General features: G+C 42.0%; 1 protein-coding gene and 1 long non-coding RNA gene across 8 annotated transcripts; one reads left to right on the top strand and one right to left on the bottom strand.

Moving 5' to 3' along the window:
• Positions 1–523: 523 nt before the first annotated feature.
• Positions 524–8,532, bottom strand: ap4m1 (adaptor related protein complex 4 subunit mu 1). Of its 4 annotated transcripts, XM_048983635.1 has the most exons (17): positions 8,482–8,532; positions 8,117–8,160; positions 6,852–6,932; positions 6,638–6,723; positions 5,002–5,108; positions 4,526–4,622; positions 4,323–4,433; positions 4,157–4,237; positions 3,820–3,882; positions 3,626–3,692; positions 3,322–3,375; positions 3,109–3,215; positions 2,904–2,995; positions 2,610–2,654; positions 2,067–2,117; positions 1,848–1,965; positions 524–1,602 (listed from the first exon to the last, which is right to left on the bottom strand). In XM_048983635.1, the coding sequence occupies exons 3-17, from the start codon at positions 6,907–6,909 to the stop codon at positions 1,411–1,413; spliced, it is 1,329 nt and encodes a 442-aa protein (XP_048839592.1). In that variant the 5' UTR covers positions 6,910–6,932; positions 8,117–8,160; positions 8,482–8,532; the 3' UTR covers positions 524–1,410. The 4 variants fall into 4 exon arrangements, with proteins under 4 accessions (XP_048839592.1, XP_048839591.1, XP_048839593.1 ...); XM_048983634.1 differs by lacking the exons at positions 8,117–8,160; positions 8,482–8,532 and adding an exon at positions 7,184–7,295; XM_048983636.1 differs by lacking the exons at positions 6,852–6,932; positions 8,117–8,160; positions 8,482–8,532 and adding an exon at positions 6,992–7,275 and having other exon boundaries at positions 6,638–6,790.
• A 1,540-nt stretch (positions 8,533–10,072) lies between these two features.
• Positions 10,073–14,799, top strand: LOC125712984 (uncharacterized). 4 transcript variants are annotated; one of them, XR_007383435.1, is made up of 3 exons: positions 10,073–10,658; positions 12,644–12,741; positions 13,734–14,799. It is a non-coding gene; the product is annotated as an uncharacterized LOC125712984 (long non-coding RNA). The 4 variants fall into 4 exon arrangements; XR_007383432.1 differs by having other exon boundaries at positions 12,644–12,746; positions 14,022–14,799; XR_007383434.1 differs by having other exon boundaries at positions 12,644–12,746.
• Positions 14,800–15,284: the final 485 nt, after the last annotated feature.

Below are 15,284 nucleotides of genomic sequence, written 5' to 3'. Positions count from 1 at the left end.
TCACTTAGGGTGTGTTTGCAGGGTCTACAGTTTATAGCATTTTAAAAAATATCGTTGACTACCACCTTGGAGACTTAGACTGCAAACTAGAGCTATTAATTTTAAATACAAAGCAGAAATTTGCTAGTCAGTCTTTACAAGTGACTATCACAGATGCAAAGAAGACAACAGGTAAATGCAATTTAAAAATAATTTTAACAGTTCAAATTTCTTGCCACAAACGGTGTGCTCAAGCTCATATGATGATACGAACCTGATCTTTCTACACTTTTCAAACTTGCATGGGATACACTGTTCACGGTGGTGGGTGTCGGAATCACTGATAGCAGCATGTTCACGCTGGTTTACGTTGTGTTGGTGTTTTATTTTTCGATCACCTTGCAGCAAAGCTATTTCTTGTAAACAATCACTGTAATGTACATGGCTTAGGTGAGGTGAGGGGTTATTATGCTGTTACTACCCTGATATGCAATCAACACTCCTCAAAGACAACTAGAGTACAACAAAGCATCAAAATGGCCAATTGTAATCAATTATCGAACATTTATTCATTCACTCATACATCATTTGAAAACTTCAGTGTTTTCACGTACAAACGCACCCTTGGCACCCCCTGTAAAAGAATATTGCATTCCATAGGTGATTTATCACCTAATTAAAATAGGATAGTCATTCAGAATAGAATAGTCATTCAGAAATAAAAAAAAAACCTTCTGCAGACTTGTTACCCTTCTCATCCAACTTTACACTTTTAAGGACATCTGCTGACAGCTCGCCAATTCAAAAGACCTCTATTTCTTGCGAACAAGCATCAGGAAAATTGACCGTAAAAATGTAACATTCAGGCAGGAAGGGTATTGAAACAACACTAAGGTCACTGCTACCGGACACTGCACTTTGACAAATCTATTAAAGAGGTATGGTGAGAATCCAGAATGATGGCTTTATTCCACAGGACATTGTGTGAATGGTAACATTTAATAACACTCAGTATTGTTTTAATATTGATTACTCAATCACTCTTATCTAAGATAAAACCACCAGACTGGACTGTTCACAGCTCAAGCAAAAACATGTGCTGCTTGGAGGTCTCTGAGGACCAGGTTAAGAAATACTGCTCTGCAAGACCTAAGGAGGCTCACAAAGGCAAAGTTTTCATTGATCAGTTCCACCTATCCGCCTTACGGATAGTCACATCTGTTAGGCTGCGAATTCAGATTAATGCATTCATCGTGTGCCTGAAAGAGGGGATCAGGGATTGCTATTAACCAAGACAGAAGATACAGATGTTACCTCTTCACTCCCACTTGAGGAAATCCCAACTATAAGGAATGAAAGACGAGGAATCCCACAAGAAATTTCTTTCAACTGACACATGGACATGCTAGATCCAGGGTTTGGCAGGGCTTATTAGATGCGTATAGTATAAGAGTCTGAGTGGGTGACATAACGCACCCAGCGTGGAGATGGGTTGGGCTGGACTGGGGTCAGGCGAAGGAAGCGGATCTGCAGGCCTGTACAGGTGTGCTTTGGCAGCTCAAAGCTCATACTGACCGGACCTACTTCTAGTAGTGAGGCAGCACTCAAGCCTGGAACCTCGAGCTGGGGAGAAGAGGAAATGATGGTTGGCAGGCAGGTCTACAGGCAATTCCTGCAAATGAATCTATGGACCTCTTAAGACCTTACACACTTCTATTTGCAGACACGACCAAGCTTTCTATAAATGTTTCATCAGACACACACATCAAATAATATAAAAAGGCCACTGATTGGACATTTCAGAACAGTGAACTCAACCTCTGTTGGGAACCTGTCGGTCAATATGGAAAAAGTGCATGATTGGTTACCTTGAAAAGTGCAGAGAGCTGAGCGCCACCTGGGAAGCGAGGGATCTCCCAATGAACTGCTTTGCTGCTGGGCTGGAGCTCCGCCCTCTGGTCTGGGCTGCTGAGCTCCTGGGACATGCTTACAGCATAAGGATACAATAATGGCAGTGTTATGAAAAGAGTATGACAAAAGGTTAGATGTAGTGACAACAGCAGGGAGAGGAAACATGCCCCCCTTACCTTAATGAGCCCTTGGGTATAGGTACAGTAACAGAAACGTTTATGGCAGCACTGTGACAGAGAGACAAACGTCAATATGTGTCAGTCCATGTGCAACAGAAAACGGACTAGACAAAAGTGCCAAAAGGCTGCATTCCCTGACCAAAGAATCTTAAAAACCATGAAACGGGGAAAAAAAACCTCCTCATTTGATAAGATAAACGGTAAAACTTAAACGAGAAACACACAGCAAGTTCAGGCCAGCTTATAGGGCTGTGAAGGTCACTGCGTTTCACTCCCTGAATGCAAAGAGGATTCAGAACAGAAAGTGATGTCTAATTCACATTACAGCTTTATAGACATTACAGACAAAAGTCAACAGAACTGAAGTGGGGAACACAGCAGCAGAGCGGGCAAATGACGGATTTGTCATCTCCTGCACCGTGCAATATTAGTTTCGTATCTTGAAACTTTCCTCTTATAAACATTTTAAAGGATGAGGTTTTATGCAAACACAACATTCTAAACATGTAACTTAGCAGAGAATATAGTCATGACATTTACCTTTTGGGTGGCAGGTCACATCTGAGTTTCAGGTAAATTAACAGCCTTTTTTGAGTAAAAGGGAGAACATTCAAGAGATGAGAAAGAGAACATAAAGGAATTTAATAACAGATATGCATACTAAGCCAAATTGTCCTTATAAGAATTCTCAAAAGACTAGCATAACTGACTTAAGATTTATCAAAACACTGGCCGAGAGGTTAGTTTTAAATATGTTATAACAGGTTACTTTTGGACACAGAACATGAAGTGGAGGCAAAGGACAGGAACTGGAACAGCTTGCAGCAAACATACCGGCCACTTTTGTCTCTCTCCACTGTGGGGAAGAGTTGAAAGGGAGGTGCAGAGGGCAAGTCATCACATAGCTGGTACTGCATCACCGTTTGCTTGAAGAGAAGAACAACAGAGGGAAGCAAGTTAAGTGGCAGCACAGGCAGAGCAGTGGCGAAAGACCTTGGATCAGTGATTAAGGGGTATGTAGCACGGTTGCCATAGTTACCTCGCCCTGACTAGGACAGATTTTCAGGATTCTGTAACTGTCAAACTCATCTAGTCGCACGGCCTGGTGGAAATTGCACTCATCCACTCGCACTGCAGCCCCATAACCTAACGGAAGGAGAGAGGAAAGGGAAGAGGGACTGTCATCTTTTTAGGGCAACAAACACTTGGTCACGTGAAAGCAGTTTTAGCCAAAAGGGGGCAGTACACTCACCTCGTTGCTGGGACTTGCCAACACTGAATTCTTCATTCAGCCCAATCCTCATCTCTGTGCAGAGAGAACGTTGATATCACATTGGAAAGAACAGGGTAGCCAGGGGACTTTGAGACCACCCACCCAGCTTTTATGCTTAGATTATTTTATCTGGATATTCTGCAGAAGTTATTTTGACAAAGAAAACTGACAGAACACTTGGTGCAACAGCAGCGTCCATCTTTAGATTTGTACTAGCAAGACCAGGATCAGAAGTCCATAAGCATCAACCCAAGTGCTGTCTTTGGGACCTCAAGAATCCTACCTGAACAGGTGGGCAGGTAGCATTTCACCTTGATCTCACCCTGAATGTCCACCTTCATCAGCACACCCTATACAAGAGACAGGCACAGAGAGTTATGAAGGCCGAAGACAGGAGGCTGTTGAAAAGGGTGACCGTTCTGAGCTATTTCAAAGCACACCTTAAGAACCCAGTAGCACTCAGGGAGGGAGACTCACGTTAGCGCCGATAACCACCGTAAGCCGCTCCACCACGTCCACGAAAATCTCATTCTTCCCTCCCTGGAGCCGGAATCAAGGACAGAAAGCAAGCCGTACGGGTATATGTTTCAATGCCTTCTCTACAAGGAGTCAGCATAGATATTTTGGTGGTACATAAGCCAGTCACATGGGCACTTAAGTTTCCCCCAGACATTCCATGTTTTTGCTCCCTAATGGGAGCTCAGAGGGAGCAAAAACACAGACTGTCTGGGAGAGAGCGAAAACATAGACTGTCTGTGGGCCCCTGAGGACCAGCTTGGTAATCACAGCACCATTTACCACCAGTGTAGCTCACCTGATCTCCTCGGCTTGACATTATGGGCCTACTGGCAGATGCACTAGGAGTAACTTTACTCTGCTGGGTTTCTGCGCCGAACTGCAAGCAATGAGACATGGGCAGGGGGCTCCATTTAAAATATTTTGAGATCAATCAAGAAGAAGAATAAGAGAATGTGCCTTACCAGTCCCACATTACTAAGGTCAAACAGGCTAAAGGGTTTGGAGCTAACAGCCTCCGTCTGGATAAAGTTCTTCAGAATGTCTGTAGAGGTGGTCTGGATGTAGCCATAGTCCTGGGCAAGGCAGAAAAGAACACAAATGGGTGAGATGGCAGCCATCCAATCAGATGGATATGACCAAAGAGCGTACATTATGGTTAACTCACCAGCATTTCATCCAGCATCTCATAAATTAGGGCAAAGTTCATCCTGACGGACTTCTCTGAGAGACTGCCACAGTAGTCCTTAATCAGTGCTGCCAATCTAGGCGACACAATCACCTCACAAATTCACACAGTTGCTTATCTGATGCTTTCATCCAAAATGACTACAATTTGAACAATTAAATGATTTTTGCACGAAAATGATGCTTAAAAAAAACTTTTTTCAACAAGACATCATTTTAGGTAAGCAAGCAGTATAGAGAACAGTACTGGCAATTGTAACCAAAACACTGCCCCATTACCAGGGAATACACAAAAACTTGTATTAAAACATACTCTTAGCATTTCTCATTAACTTACTTTCCTTCAGTGAACATAGAGGATCACAAGCACATAACAGTAATGCAGCATGACCACATTATTCAGGTACAAAACATGATTTTCGGGGTCTTTTGGCTTCAACATAAAAAGTCACTTGCCTGTTGAGGAACTCGATGATGGTGAATGGGGATGCATTGGTGGTTGTCGTGGCAACACAGTACAGCCCCCCCTGTCTGATGTGTATGAAGTGCAGCCCTTCACGAGTCTTCAGGGTACAGAACAGAAGAGAACACGGGGTCTCAGTCGCCATATACTGCAGGATAATGGAAACTCATCGACAGGATATCAGAAGTGTAATCATATTGTCAGACGACTTGACCAAAGTATATCTGAGATGTTACGAGTTTCTCTCCTGAAAGTATTACTCTACTCTTCTCATATCCTCACAGTGCTTTAAGAAGTGCTACTGGGTTTGTTTGTTTATTTCATTCATTCATTCAGACTTTTGAAATCACAGTACAATACCTGGTCCACCTCCCACTATGCCTACATTCACATTCCCTCATATTAACATGCATACTTATTGAGTATTCTGTAAAATGCGATTGCAGTTTTAGGTAAGCCAAGGCAGCCTCAAATGTATATTATACATATCTTTTCCTCTTCTGATCCTAACTTGCTTGTCTTCATAACTGCAGTTAATCAATGTTTGATGTTATGGCTGCTTGAACAATAATTTGTGCACTGATAAAGTTTATCTATATTATCACCAAGGACCACTACACCAAACAAGACATTTTGCAAGCTGCTTGGACAAGAATTCACAGCTGGTTTTCCTCACAATTTTGATGTAGCCGCATAACCTTCCTCACTCGCTTGACTGCAATCCCAATACTTTTGCCTACATCTATTGATAACAAAAACTACAACTACAGCTATAAGAGAATATATCCACAAACTGACATAAGATATGAAAATAAAACTACAGCCAAAAGAAAATGTATATACTGTTTCTGAAAACTAAAATAAAAATAAATGGCAAATGCTTTCTGTTACTGCATTTAATACTATTTAGCTAAAGTGATGATTTGTTTAGCTTTAATTACTATTAATAATACCTGAAACATGTTTTGTCCATTTTGAGGACATACATACATGTGCACTCTCTATTCATGTAGGATTCTCTAGAGATCCATCCATCCATCCATTTTCCAAACCGCTTATACTACTGGGTTGGGGGGGGGGGGGATCCGGATCCTATCCCAGAAGCAATGGGCTCAAGGCAGGGAACAACGCAGGATGGGGGGCCAGCCCATCGTAGGGCACACTCACACACCATTCACTCACACATGCATTCCTATGGGCAATTCAGCAAGTCCAATTAGCCTCAGCATGTTTTTGGACTGTGGGGGGAAACCGGAGTACCCGGAGGAAACCCCACGACGACATGGGGAGAACATGTAAACTCCACACACATGTAACCCAGGCGGAGACTCAAACCCGGGTCTCAGAGGTGTGAGGAAACAGTGCTAACCACTGCATCACCATGACGCCCCTCTCTAGAGATCATACACACAAAATAGCTCTACAATTTTGAGTCCATCCCTTGAAATAAAATTATTAAAACTCAAAGTGAAACTGTATTATACAGAAACGAAAAAGAAATGTATCTTTAAAATAAGAACAACTAAATTTTAGAAAATCGAATATATAACATCACTGGTCTAAGTTATCTTGAGGTTTAAATTCCTCTGGCAGTTTTGTAATTTTGCATATTAATAGTTTTGCACTTACCATGACAACTGGGGGCTGATCCCCAGGTAAAGCTGTCACCATCTGATAGAACAGGTTGATGGCATCAGCGGTCGCCTCTCCCCGAACTGACATGGCAAACTAAGGACGCTCCAAACAGTAGACGAGGAAAGCTGTTGTGATAAATAAATTACCCTACAAAAAGAACGCATGTAGCGTCCTGAAAATATGACCAGAATAAATAGATGAAGGATACAGTCTTTGTAGATTAGATGATCTCCCTTAGACGACAGTATAAAGACTTGGGAAATCATCTTCAGGCGTATCAGCAAAGATACTAATAGAACGAAACATCAACAATTAATGTTTAAAAGAACAACAATGTGGACTACATACCATTCTGAAACATGGTTTTCAGTGCTGGGAATAGTGAATACACTTCATCGTACACTATAAGCCATATGTATTATGTTAAATTGCAGGCATTATTAAAAAGGTTTATCATCAAGTTGTGCATTTATATTTCTTTGTTGTTGATTCGCTGAATGAAGACGACAGATTAATGGGTGAGTATAATATATTGCTCACCCTCATTTGTTAAATAAATAAGCTTCTATGTCCAGCTAAGGACAAGTTCATCAGAGAAAAACTAGCCACAAGTAATACTGAAAACACTGTACGTCTTGCAATGCGCAGTTACATCACGCGATTTCAGCCAATGGCAAGCGATGCCTTCGCGCATTGCATTGTGGGTGTGTTTCGTTGTGTCATAGCTGCGCATCAAATGCCGTTAGATGAACTATCTAAAAAGTATGTACCGAGCGTGATTGTGTATCAGCAAGCATTGACATTTAAGTATCAGTGCAAAACCGGGTCCACGACCTTACATAAGATCAGTTACAAAGCGGTACGGTCTTATAAGAGTGTATGATGGCCTGTCTTAATTTAGATACATTTTAATTTCAATACATTTTTCGTAATATTGCTGCGGTTTACGTTGCTCACTGTAACTGCTAATGAATCTGTAAACGCACTGATTATTAAGAGAGCGCGATCCATCCATTTTCTATACCCGCTTGTCCTGAAGTAAATGGTCAAATGGGAACTACTTTTACCACTGAATTGACCTAAATTCCTTTCACAGCGCAGAAAAAATAAGGTCTATTCTAAGATTTACATTAATTATGGTGTAATTTATTATTATTGCTTTATGTTACATTCAGGGTAACGGTGCCGGAGTGGATACGTACTAATGATAACTAGCGCTGGCAAGATAACGTACAAAAGATAATGAAACAAAATGAGTCAAATGAAAACAAACACACAAATAGGGAACGGTATGGTGGCTCATTAGCCAGGAATCCTGCTTTTACTCTGTGTGTGGAATTCATATGTTCTTCCCGTGTTGTGTTTCTTCCCGTAAGAAATAAAAAGTTACGCCAACAGGTGTCTATGAATTGCCCTAGACTATATGATTATGTATGTGCCCTGTGATAGACTGGCATCCCACCCAGGGTGTACCTCAGCATTGTCCTCTGCCTCTCCGCTGATATACTATATCTAGCCTGAAACAGATTTATTATATAAATGTCACTCATTCGAGATCTCGATCAACATATGTCTTTGAAAGTTAGAATTCTTTTAGTTATTATTGTAAGAATCCTTATCAAGTTCGACTCATTAACATAAAAATTCTAGAATTAAAAAATGCACAGTAATTTCATGGGGTCTGTTGTCATGGTAAAAAACAACTTTTTTACAAGTTATACCATTTTTCCAAAAATAAGAGATTACAATTCAGCTCTTAAAAATGTTCAATGTTCAATTACCATAGAAAGTGCACATACAAATACAGCTCATATTCGTTCGTTCTGATTATCACTAACCGAAGAAGCAATAAATCAAACGCAGAGCGGCTTCGAAAACCACGTGACACTCCTAACGCTAGCGTTTTGTGCCACCGCCAAGTCCGAACTCCAGATGCACAACGGTGCATCCTGATTGGTCCAATTGGAAATGGTTTTCGCGCCAGTTTTCGCTACAGAGTTCGGAGCTTCATTCGGCAACGTGCTTGTGCATACCAATAGAAATAAACCTCATTAATCAATGAACATTTACAATAAAATTTGTATCGACAAGTCTATTTGAAGGCCTCTGATCACGCATTTACAGGTAACTTAAGGACTCTCATTTTAAGGGTAAGTTTTCTGCATTCATAACACTGCCTCTGTTTTTTGCTGGAGTTTATACTGCACTGATAAGGCTAACTACTTAGTTGTATTTTATTAACATTTCAGCGTTGCCTGAAATTATGAGATACTTTATTCAAAGAATCTCATTCAAATGATGAACAAGTGTTTCAGATTTTTTTTTATGTGAAATGGACGCGTCAGTTGTTTCTCTTAAGCTGAAACAAGCTGTGTTGTACGTATGTCTACAAGTATGTTTTGCAAATATGTTTACCTGGATAGCGGCATTTTAGCTATAAGACGAACTTAGAACACCCACTGGTCACTGCATCGTTTTGCACTTCAGGAGGGCTTTCCCGGATTTGAACCTTCAGCTTAAAGAATAATGCCAAGTCCAATATATAAAATTGAATATAGAAACTTTCCCCCTACTTTATACCGAAGTATACAATACAGGATCTATACATTGTAACTGGTGGAAAAAACAAGAATACAAGTCCACAGTAAAATCACATTTGTTACCAGACTAAATGTGTATATTACCCGAAATATTACCCACAGAATATTAGTTATTGCAAGATTACAATATTATAATTGATGTAAACCTAAAAGTGGGTGAAAGTATCCAGATATGTCAATGCCTGCCGTAAATGCTTAATGTATTAAGTATGAATTATTAACCCTAAATTACCCATGTTTCATTCATACATACTACTACATTTTCGGGTATATATATTGTTCAGAATTTAGGTGCGTTGTTACAGCTTGTAATTTAAACATATTAAGTATTTCAGATATATAATTCAGATATAACTCCTATGGCTAACATGTACTGGCAAATAAGTAATTCTGATGTAAACAGGAGAAATTCAGAATTTTTTTTTTTTTTTGCACAGCATGACTGAAAACGTAAAACAAACCTACTCTATGCTCCCGCTTACTGGTCAAGAGTAGTCAATACAGGCCTGTTAAGCTGCTTGACAAAAAGCTGTAAAATGGTACTTTTGTGCTTTGGGTGTTGCTTCGGTACTTGACGTTTATATCTGTCTCTATTGCCCTGTTTAAAACTTGCGCGCTGGGAAATTGTGACTTGATTGTCATTGACCACAACGGGCTCTAGGTATAAAAGTAGGAAAAGCAAAAGTAGTGACAATGAGACGTGCGAAAGTTGGCGGGGCCACTGACGTCACGCGTGTGCGGGGAGCGGCTTCTCCTAGCAGTTACAATAAGGCGCCTGCGTGAGGAAAGCACAGCCGCGGTAGTGGGGACTCCGGCCATCCAGGTAACGTGCTGTCACCGTGCAGTGCTGGTAACCGTAGGCCTGTGGGCGAAGGTGCGTGGCAACTTGGTAATTTTACGCGCGGCGGAGGGACTATTTGACGAGCGGAGGGATCGTGTGGGCTCCCCGGGGGGTGAAGCGGCTGCAAAGCCATGTGCTTCTTTGTTTACAAAAACAGCGGCCAGTCGAGAGCTGAGCTGATGCCCTTCTTGATTTTATTTCGTATTTTACGGTAAATTCGCATAGTCGCAACCGCGCTGAAAGCGAAACTCAACGTGGCTGGCCTATAGTCCAATTTAGACGAAAGGATATGGATTTATTATCCTCCACCACATCACCACTACCACCAAAGGCGAGCGAGAGAAACTGATTGCCATGAGGCGAGTGGATCAATTCTGTACACCGGCCTAGAGGGATCTGTCGGGGATTCAGACTTGGCCGTAAGTGGAGGTTTCGATGGGACGAGGACTACAAGTTCAAGGCGTGAAGATAGAAGGAAAGAGAGCTATCCCTGCGATGGATCCCAACAGTGGGTGAAAATGCGTCCAACAAAGAGATGAAGTGCACGGGGGCATTGTATAGAAGCTGCCTCACAGTGAGTCATTGCTTACTGTTTTCTTCTATAGTTTCACAAGGGTGCGTGCGCCACAGCTCCTGCTCCTACTGCTTTACTCCCTCGTCTTTTTTTTCTAAATCAGAACCGAAAGTGAAATAAGGAAAATAAAGTGGCATAAAACGTACCGTATTTTATGGCGCGGTAGCAAGTTTAAGGATATAGTTTTGCTTGTTAAATGCTCGCGCGTTGTGTAGACGTGTTTCAGATGTAATTATTATATAAAGTTTTTGTTTTGATGCAGATAGCTTTCATGGATAGTCCGTTAACATTTGTTCCCAGTGTGTGGCGTGGATTTCCGGGGAGCGGCGCTGTTAACCTCACTAATGTTGCGATGTAAATTTTCCTCAACTACCTTTTGTGCTTTTTAAATTTTACAGTATAAGCATGATTTTGTCGGATGGTGATACTGCGCACATTGAATGCTAAAGCAAAACGGCGATGTTCGTCAGTTTCCTGCGGGGTCACGTGAGCGGGGGGTTTGTTTACAAGCAGAGCAAAGCGCGATAGGCGAGTCGGATGCGCGTGCGGGCGCTGCACCTGCAGATGGGGTGCGCTCCCCAGCGGCTGCCCTTAATCCCCAGCATTAATGGCTGTTTAGAAAGGCCCTAAAATACGCAGCGATGTCATAAGTGCAGTTGAACATAACGTGACGCTCTCTCGGTTCAGTTGTGCCTATTTGTCCGATTTCGGTTGCTTTAAATCCTCCATCGCCAACTTAGTCCTGCCATGTCAGGCTTTTGCCTCTTATTGATGGGAGATACAGGACTTACTGTTAAAACATTTTGCAGTTTTGTTAATTTTTACAAAAATATTTAAATGTAAATCACCCGACTTCTTACATTGTGAAGGATTATTACCATATTAGTATCCGAAAATCTAGGATCTTTGTGTTTATAAATGAGCTCTTCAAGGTTATCAAACCCATTGTAGGGGCAGTGGTGCGCTTCAAGAGGAAGTAAAATAGGGTGTGAACTTAGCAGCAGTTGACTGAATGTCAGCAAGGTGTTCATTAGGTGACATTTGAGCCCCTATTACATGATGAAAATGCTGCTGTAGCGCATTCCTGCTACAGACCTTTTTTAGCTTTTATAATTTGCACTGTTCATCCAGGTATTTAAATTGGTTGCTTTAGCAGTTTGACTGTGAGGATAATTCTGGAAAAACTGGTCCTTACATATGAAGCCCATCTGCTAAGCAAAAATGCAGTTGGTCTGTCTTGTTCCCCTGCCACTCAATCATTCCAGCCTGATGTACATTGCAGTGTCTGTTTCAGGCTCCTCGGTATAAAAAATGGGCAAAGTGGTTATTGCAATATAACTTCCTGTTCTGTTTGAGCCAACCTCCTGTCAGCAGGCTTTTGCCCCCGGTGGGTGGGCCTTCACAACTGATTGATGCGTTTGCTTAGACTTCACCATGGCGTTCAAATTTTATCTTAGGATCTTCCTGGCATGCTCTTAATGGATATAATTACAGGCTTCCACTGCCTGCCAAAACCAAATCTCTGCTGTCTGTACATGTTCTAACAATGAGATCCAAGAACATTTTGTGTTTATCAGTCTAGATGAACAAGTGAGACTTAGCGAGCGTTACAGTAATACCCATAGACTACAGTGATTTATGTGCCTTAATTCAGATTGTTATTGTTATCTGTGAAGATAATTATGATTGGTAGAGTATTTGTATGTGCAATAAAGCAAGTAATTTTTTTGTCATTATATAAGGAAAAAACACATGTACTAATTATACCCCATTGTCTCCAGAAGTGTTATAAATGAATATGATGTTCATAGAAAATGATGTTCAGTGCAGGTGACTAGTCGCTATGTCATTCGGATGTAGCCTAACAGAGTAAATTGTTCCGTCAACATCCGAGACTCGAGGTGTTCGTGTAGTGAAGAGCTGTGATGCAATGGAAAACCAGCACCCCTTTTCCTTTGAAGGATCCCCGCTGTTGCCTTTCACAGGCAGGAACGTCGATGTCCCTGAACATGGCCAACCCCACATGGACCGGAATGTACTGACCTGCTGACCCAGGACCAGCCGGTGCTGTGTTCACGCTCAAGTAAGGTGAGAGGGCAGATGATCCATTGGTGTGTAATATGGGTGGGTGGGGGGGGTGTATTAATCAAATTTCTCCAGGATATTTAATAGTAATAGACAAATCATGGTGGGGTGAGAAGTTCACTGGTGACTGTACCCCCACAATGCATCCCTTCCTTTCATGTCCTGTTTGCGTTAAAGTGCTTACAGTGCAGGTAGCGGGGAGTCGTAGTCTACCGCAGTGGGAGCACTTCTTCGCGCATGGGGCACTGGACCACGTAGGAGTCCTTGTTCTCGGACAGCAGCACTCTCCTCTGTTGCCATTCTTCTGCCTGCTCAAGGCCCCCACTGTGCAAAGGACTTCTGCAGTTTGGCGTTTGGGTGTCCAAAGTGCTGTTTATGCAGGTAGCAGAGTTACCGACCTACTGCAAAACCAGCACTTCACGACTCGCAGACAGCATTGCCTGGCATGTTGATCCACTAGAGGGTGCTGCTAACTCATCTGCTGCAGTTTACTCTGTTGTCCCCAGGGGGAGCTGTGGCTTAACCTGTTGAATGCAGATGCGCTGTCTTGCTTTCGTCAGTGTAATTAATGTTGTCTTGACTCTTTTAAGTAACTTCATTGTCTGTTTGCGCTCTTTCCAGTTTGTCCTCTATAATCGATCTCCTTGACTCGGGCTTTCTTCCTCTATTATGTGCCTGTCCTACATTCTTTTATGTGTCTGTTAGTTAATGTGGCACCTCATCTGGTTCCAGTCAGCTTTGCAGGGTAGGCAGTCAGCTTGCGTGCATCAGAGCCGCTGTGCAAACCCATGCAAAACTGATTGTGGCTTTGAAATGATCATCTACCAGAACGACTCCAGAATGCCTCCTGCATCCAAGAACAGCAGTAACTGACCAGTCAGCTTTTGATTATCCGGTTGCTTGTTTCTGAGTATTTGTGTAATTACGTTCCAAGCCCTTGCTGCTCAGGTGAGGTCTTATGCTTTCATCTTTATTCTCTCATCCAATCAGGTGACCAAGGCTCAACCAATAACAATGATTAGCTGGTGTTGAGAGGCGGAGACTTGGGCATTTGCCAGCAATCCCAGAGGGCATTGCACTTGTCTCGGTCTGACAGTGCCGGCACACTGCACAGCTCCTTGGGGTTGTGGGAGGTCATCGTCTTTTAGGATGGTTGTGGAACCTAAACCGTCTCCTGTAGGAGAAATCAGATACTAGGTGAAAGAAGTAAATGTAATTGATAACCTGCTGATGAGTTTTGTCAGATTGTCCTTTTAATTATTCCCTTTACCTCCTTAGGGCCCAGAAGCTGGTCAGTGTTGACAACCGTCCAATAGGAGCAGTAGGTACTGGTCCTGCAGTTTCATCTGCTTAGTTTCTCAGGAGTCCTGGACCGGATTCATAAGGAATGTCAGCCCAGTTGAGGGGGGAATTGCTGAAATTATAATACGCTCTCCCCCCAGGAGGTGGGACTTGTTGGGAACATGAATGTGGCTCTTGAAAACGGAGAGAACAAGTGTTATAGGGGGTGAGCAACAGTGAAACTCAAAGCTTGTGGTTCGTTTTATTTATATTCTGTAGGTTTCACACACTACATGGCTTAAAGGTACACTTTACAAAGTAGAAGTGGGTGAAATAATGCTAATTTCTGTGGATTTAAATCAGATTTCGGAATCAGATAACCCTGGCTGTGTATGACTGTGCTTTTGTAGTATATGTGTACCACCATCCACATTAATGATGGGGCACCATATGTGATGATGTTTTCTGAAAGTAACGATATATATCCGTAATGCAAAGATGAAAATTCAGTGCGTTAAAAGTAAAACCACTGTCAAGAGAGAACTGATGGTGCTGCACTCCGAGCATTCAGCTGCATTGGCCTCTACCACTCTACCTACATCTAACGCTCCAGCTAAATTTAAATTTGACAGTAAATCTGATTATTTCATAGCACATAACCATCTGTATGTGTTCCACGGGTTGAGCTTTTCTTTCTGGAGTAGTTATTCCAAATGTTATATGTCAAAGCAGTATAATCTGTAAGGTACCGCTGAATAAAATTATCATCACTGGATATTTGGTGTGTATTATTAATGATTGTCTTCAGTTGGTTGTATCATAAGTTGTTTTTCCTCTCCAGTTGGCCATGAGGAGTTGGGGTGACCCATTATTTGGTGCTGCTGTGTCTTAGTTCATTAAACACCCTGATCTCTCTTCTTGAAAGTCTCAAAACCCATAATTTAACTGGTTGTGAGTAGATGCATGTGGTAACAGTTTTTGAACCAATTGTTTCAGTCAATCATAGAAACCTTCCTTTCTACTCACCACGTGGGTGGAAATTCCTTTTTTATACCATTTTTTTACAGCATATGCTTCATTCCAAGACTGGAAAGTAACTTGTACAGTAGAACCTTGGAACTCAAATGCCTCTTAACTCGACCAACTTGGACATCGAACGGGTCTCTTGAATTCTTTTTGACTTGTACCTTGACCGAAATCTTGGAACTCGACCATTCCTGATAAAACTTCGATGGGTCAAAATGTGTTCAACTCTTATCG

This window comes from Brienomyrus brachyistius, chromosome 18, assembly GCF_023856365.1.
Source record: "Brienomyrus brachyistius isolate T26 chromosome 18, BBRACH_0.4, whole genome shotgun sequence".
Taxonomy (NCBI): domain Eukaryota; kingdom Metazoa; phylum Chordata; class Actinopteri; order Osteoglossiformes; family Mormyridae; genus Brienomyrus; species Brienomyrus brachyistius.
Note: the sequence above shows the minus strand (reverse complement) of the source record. Positions and strands in the feature narration are given on the sequence as shown.

Excerpts from the sequence above, each read along its gene's own strand:
- ap4m1 (XM_048983635.1), bottom strand. The coding sequence starts at position 6,909 with ATGATTTCCCAAGTCTTTATACTGTCGTCTAAGGGAGATCATCTAATC. Across the intron at positions 4,623-5,001 it reads ATCATCGAGTTCCTCAACAG|ATTGGCAGCACTGATTAAGG; the intron begins GCAAGTGACTTT and ends TGTGTCGCCTAG. Across the intron at positions 4,434-4,525 it reads AGATGCTGGATGAAATGCTG|GACTATGGCTACATCCAGAC; the intron begins GTGAGTTAACCA and ends TGCCTTGCCCAG.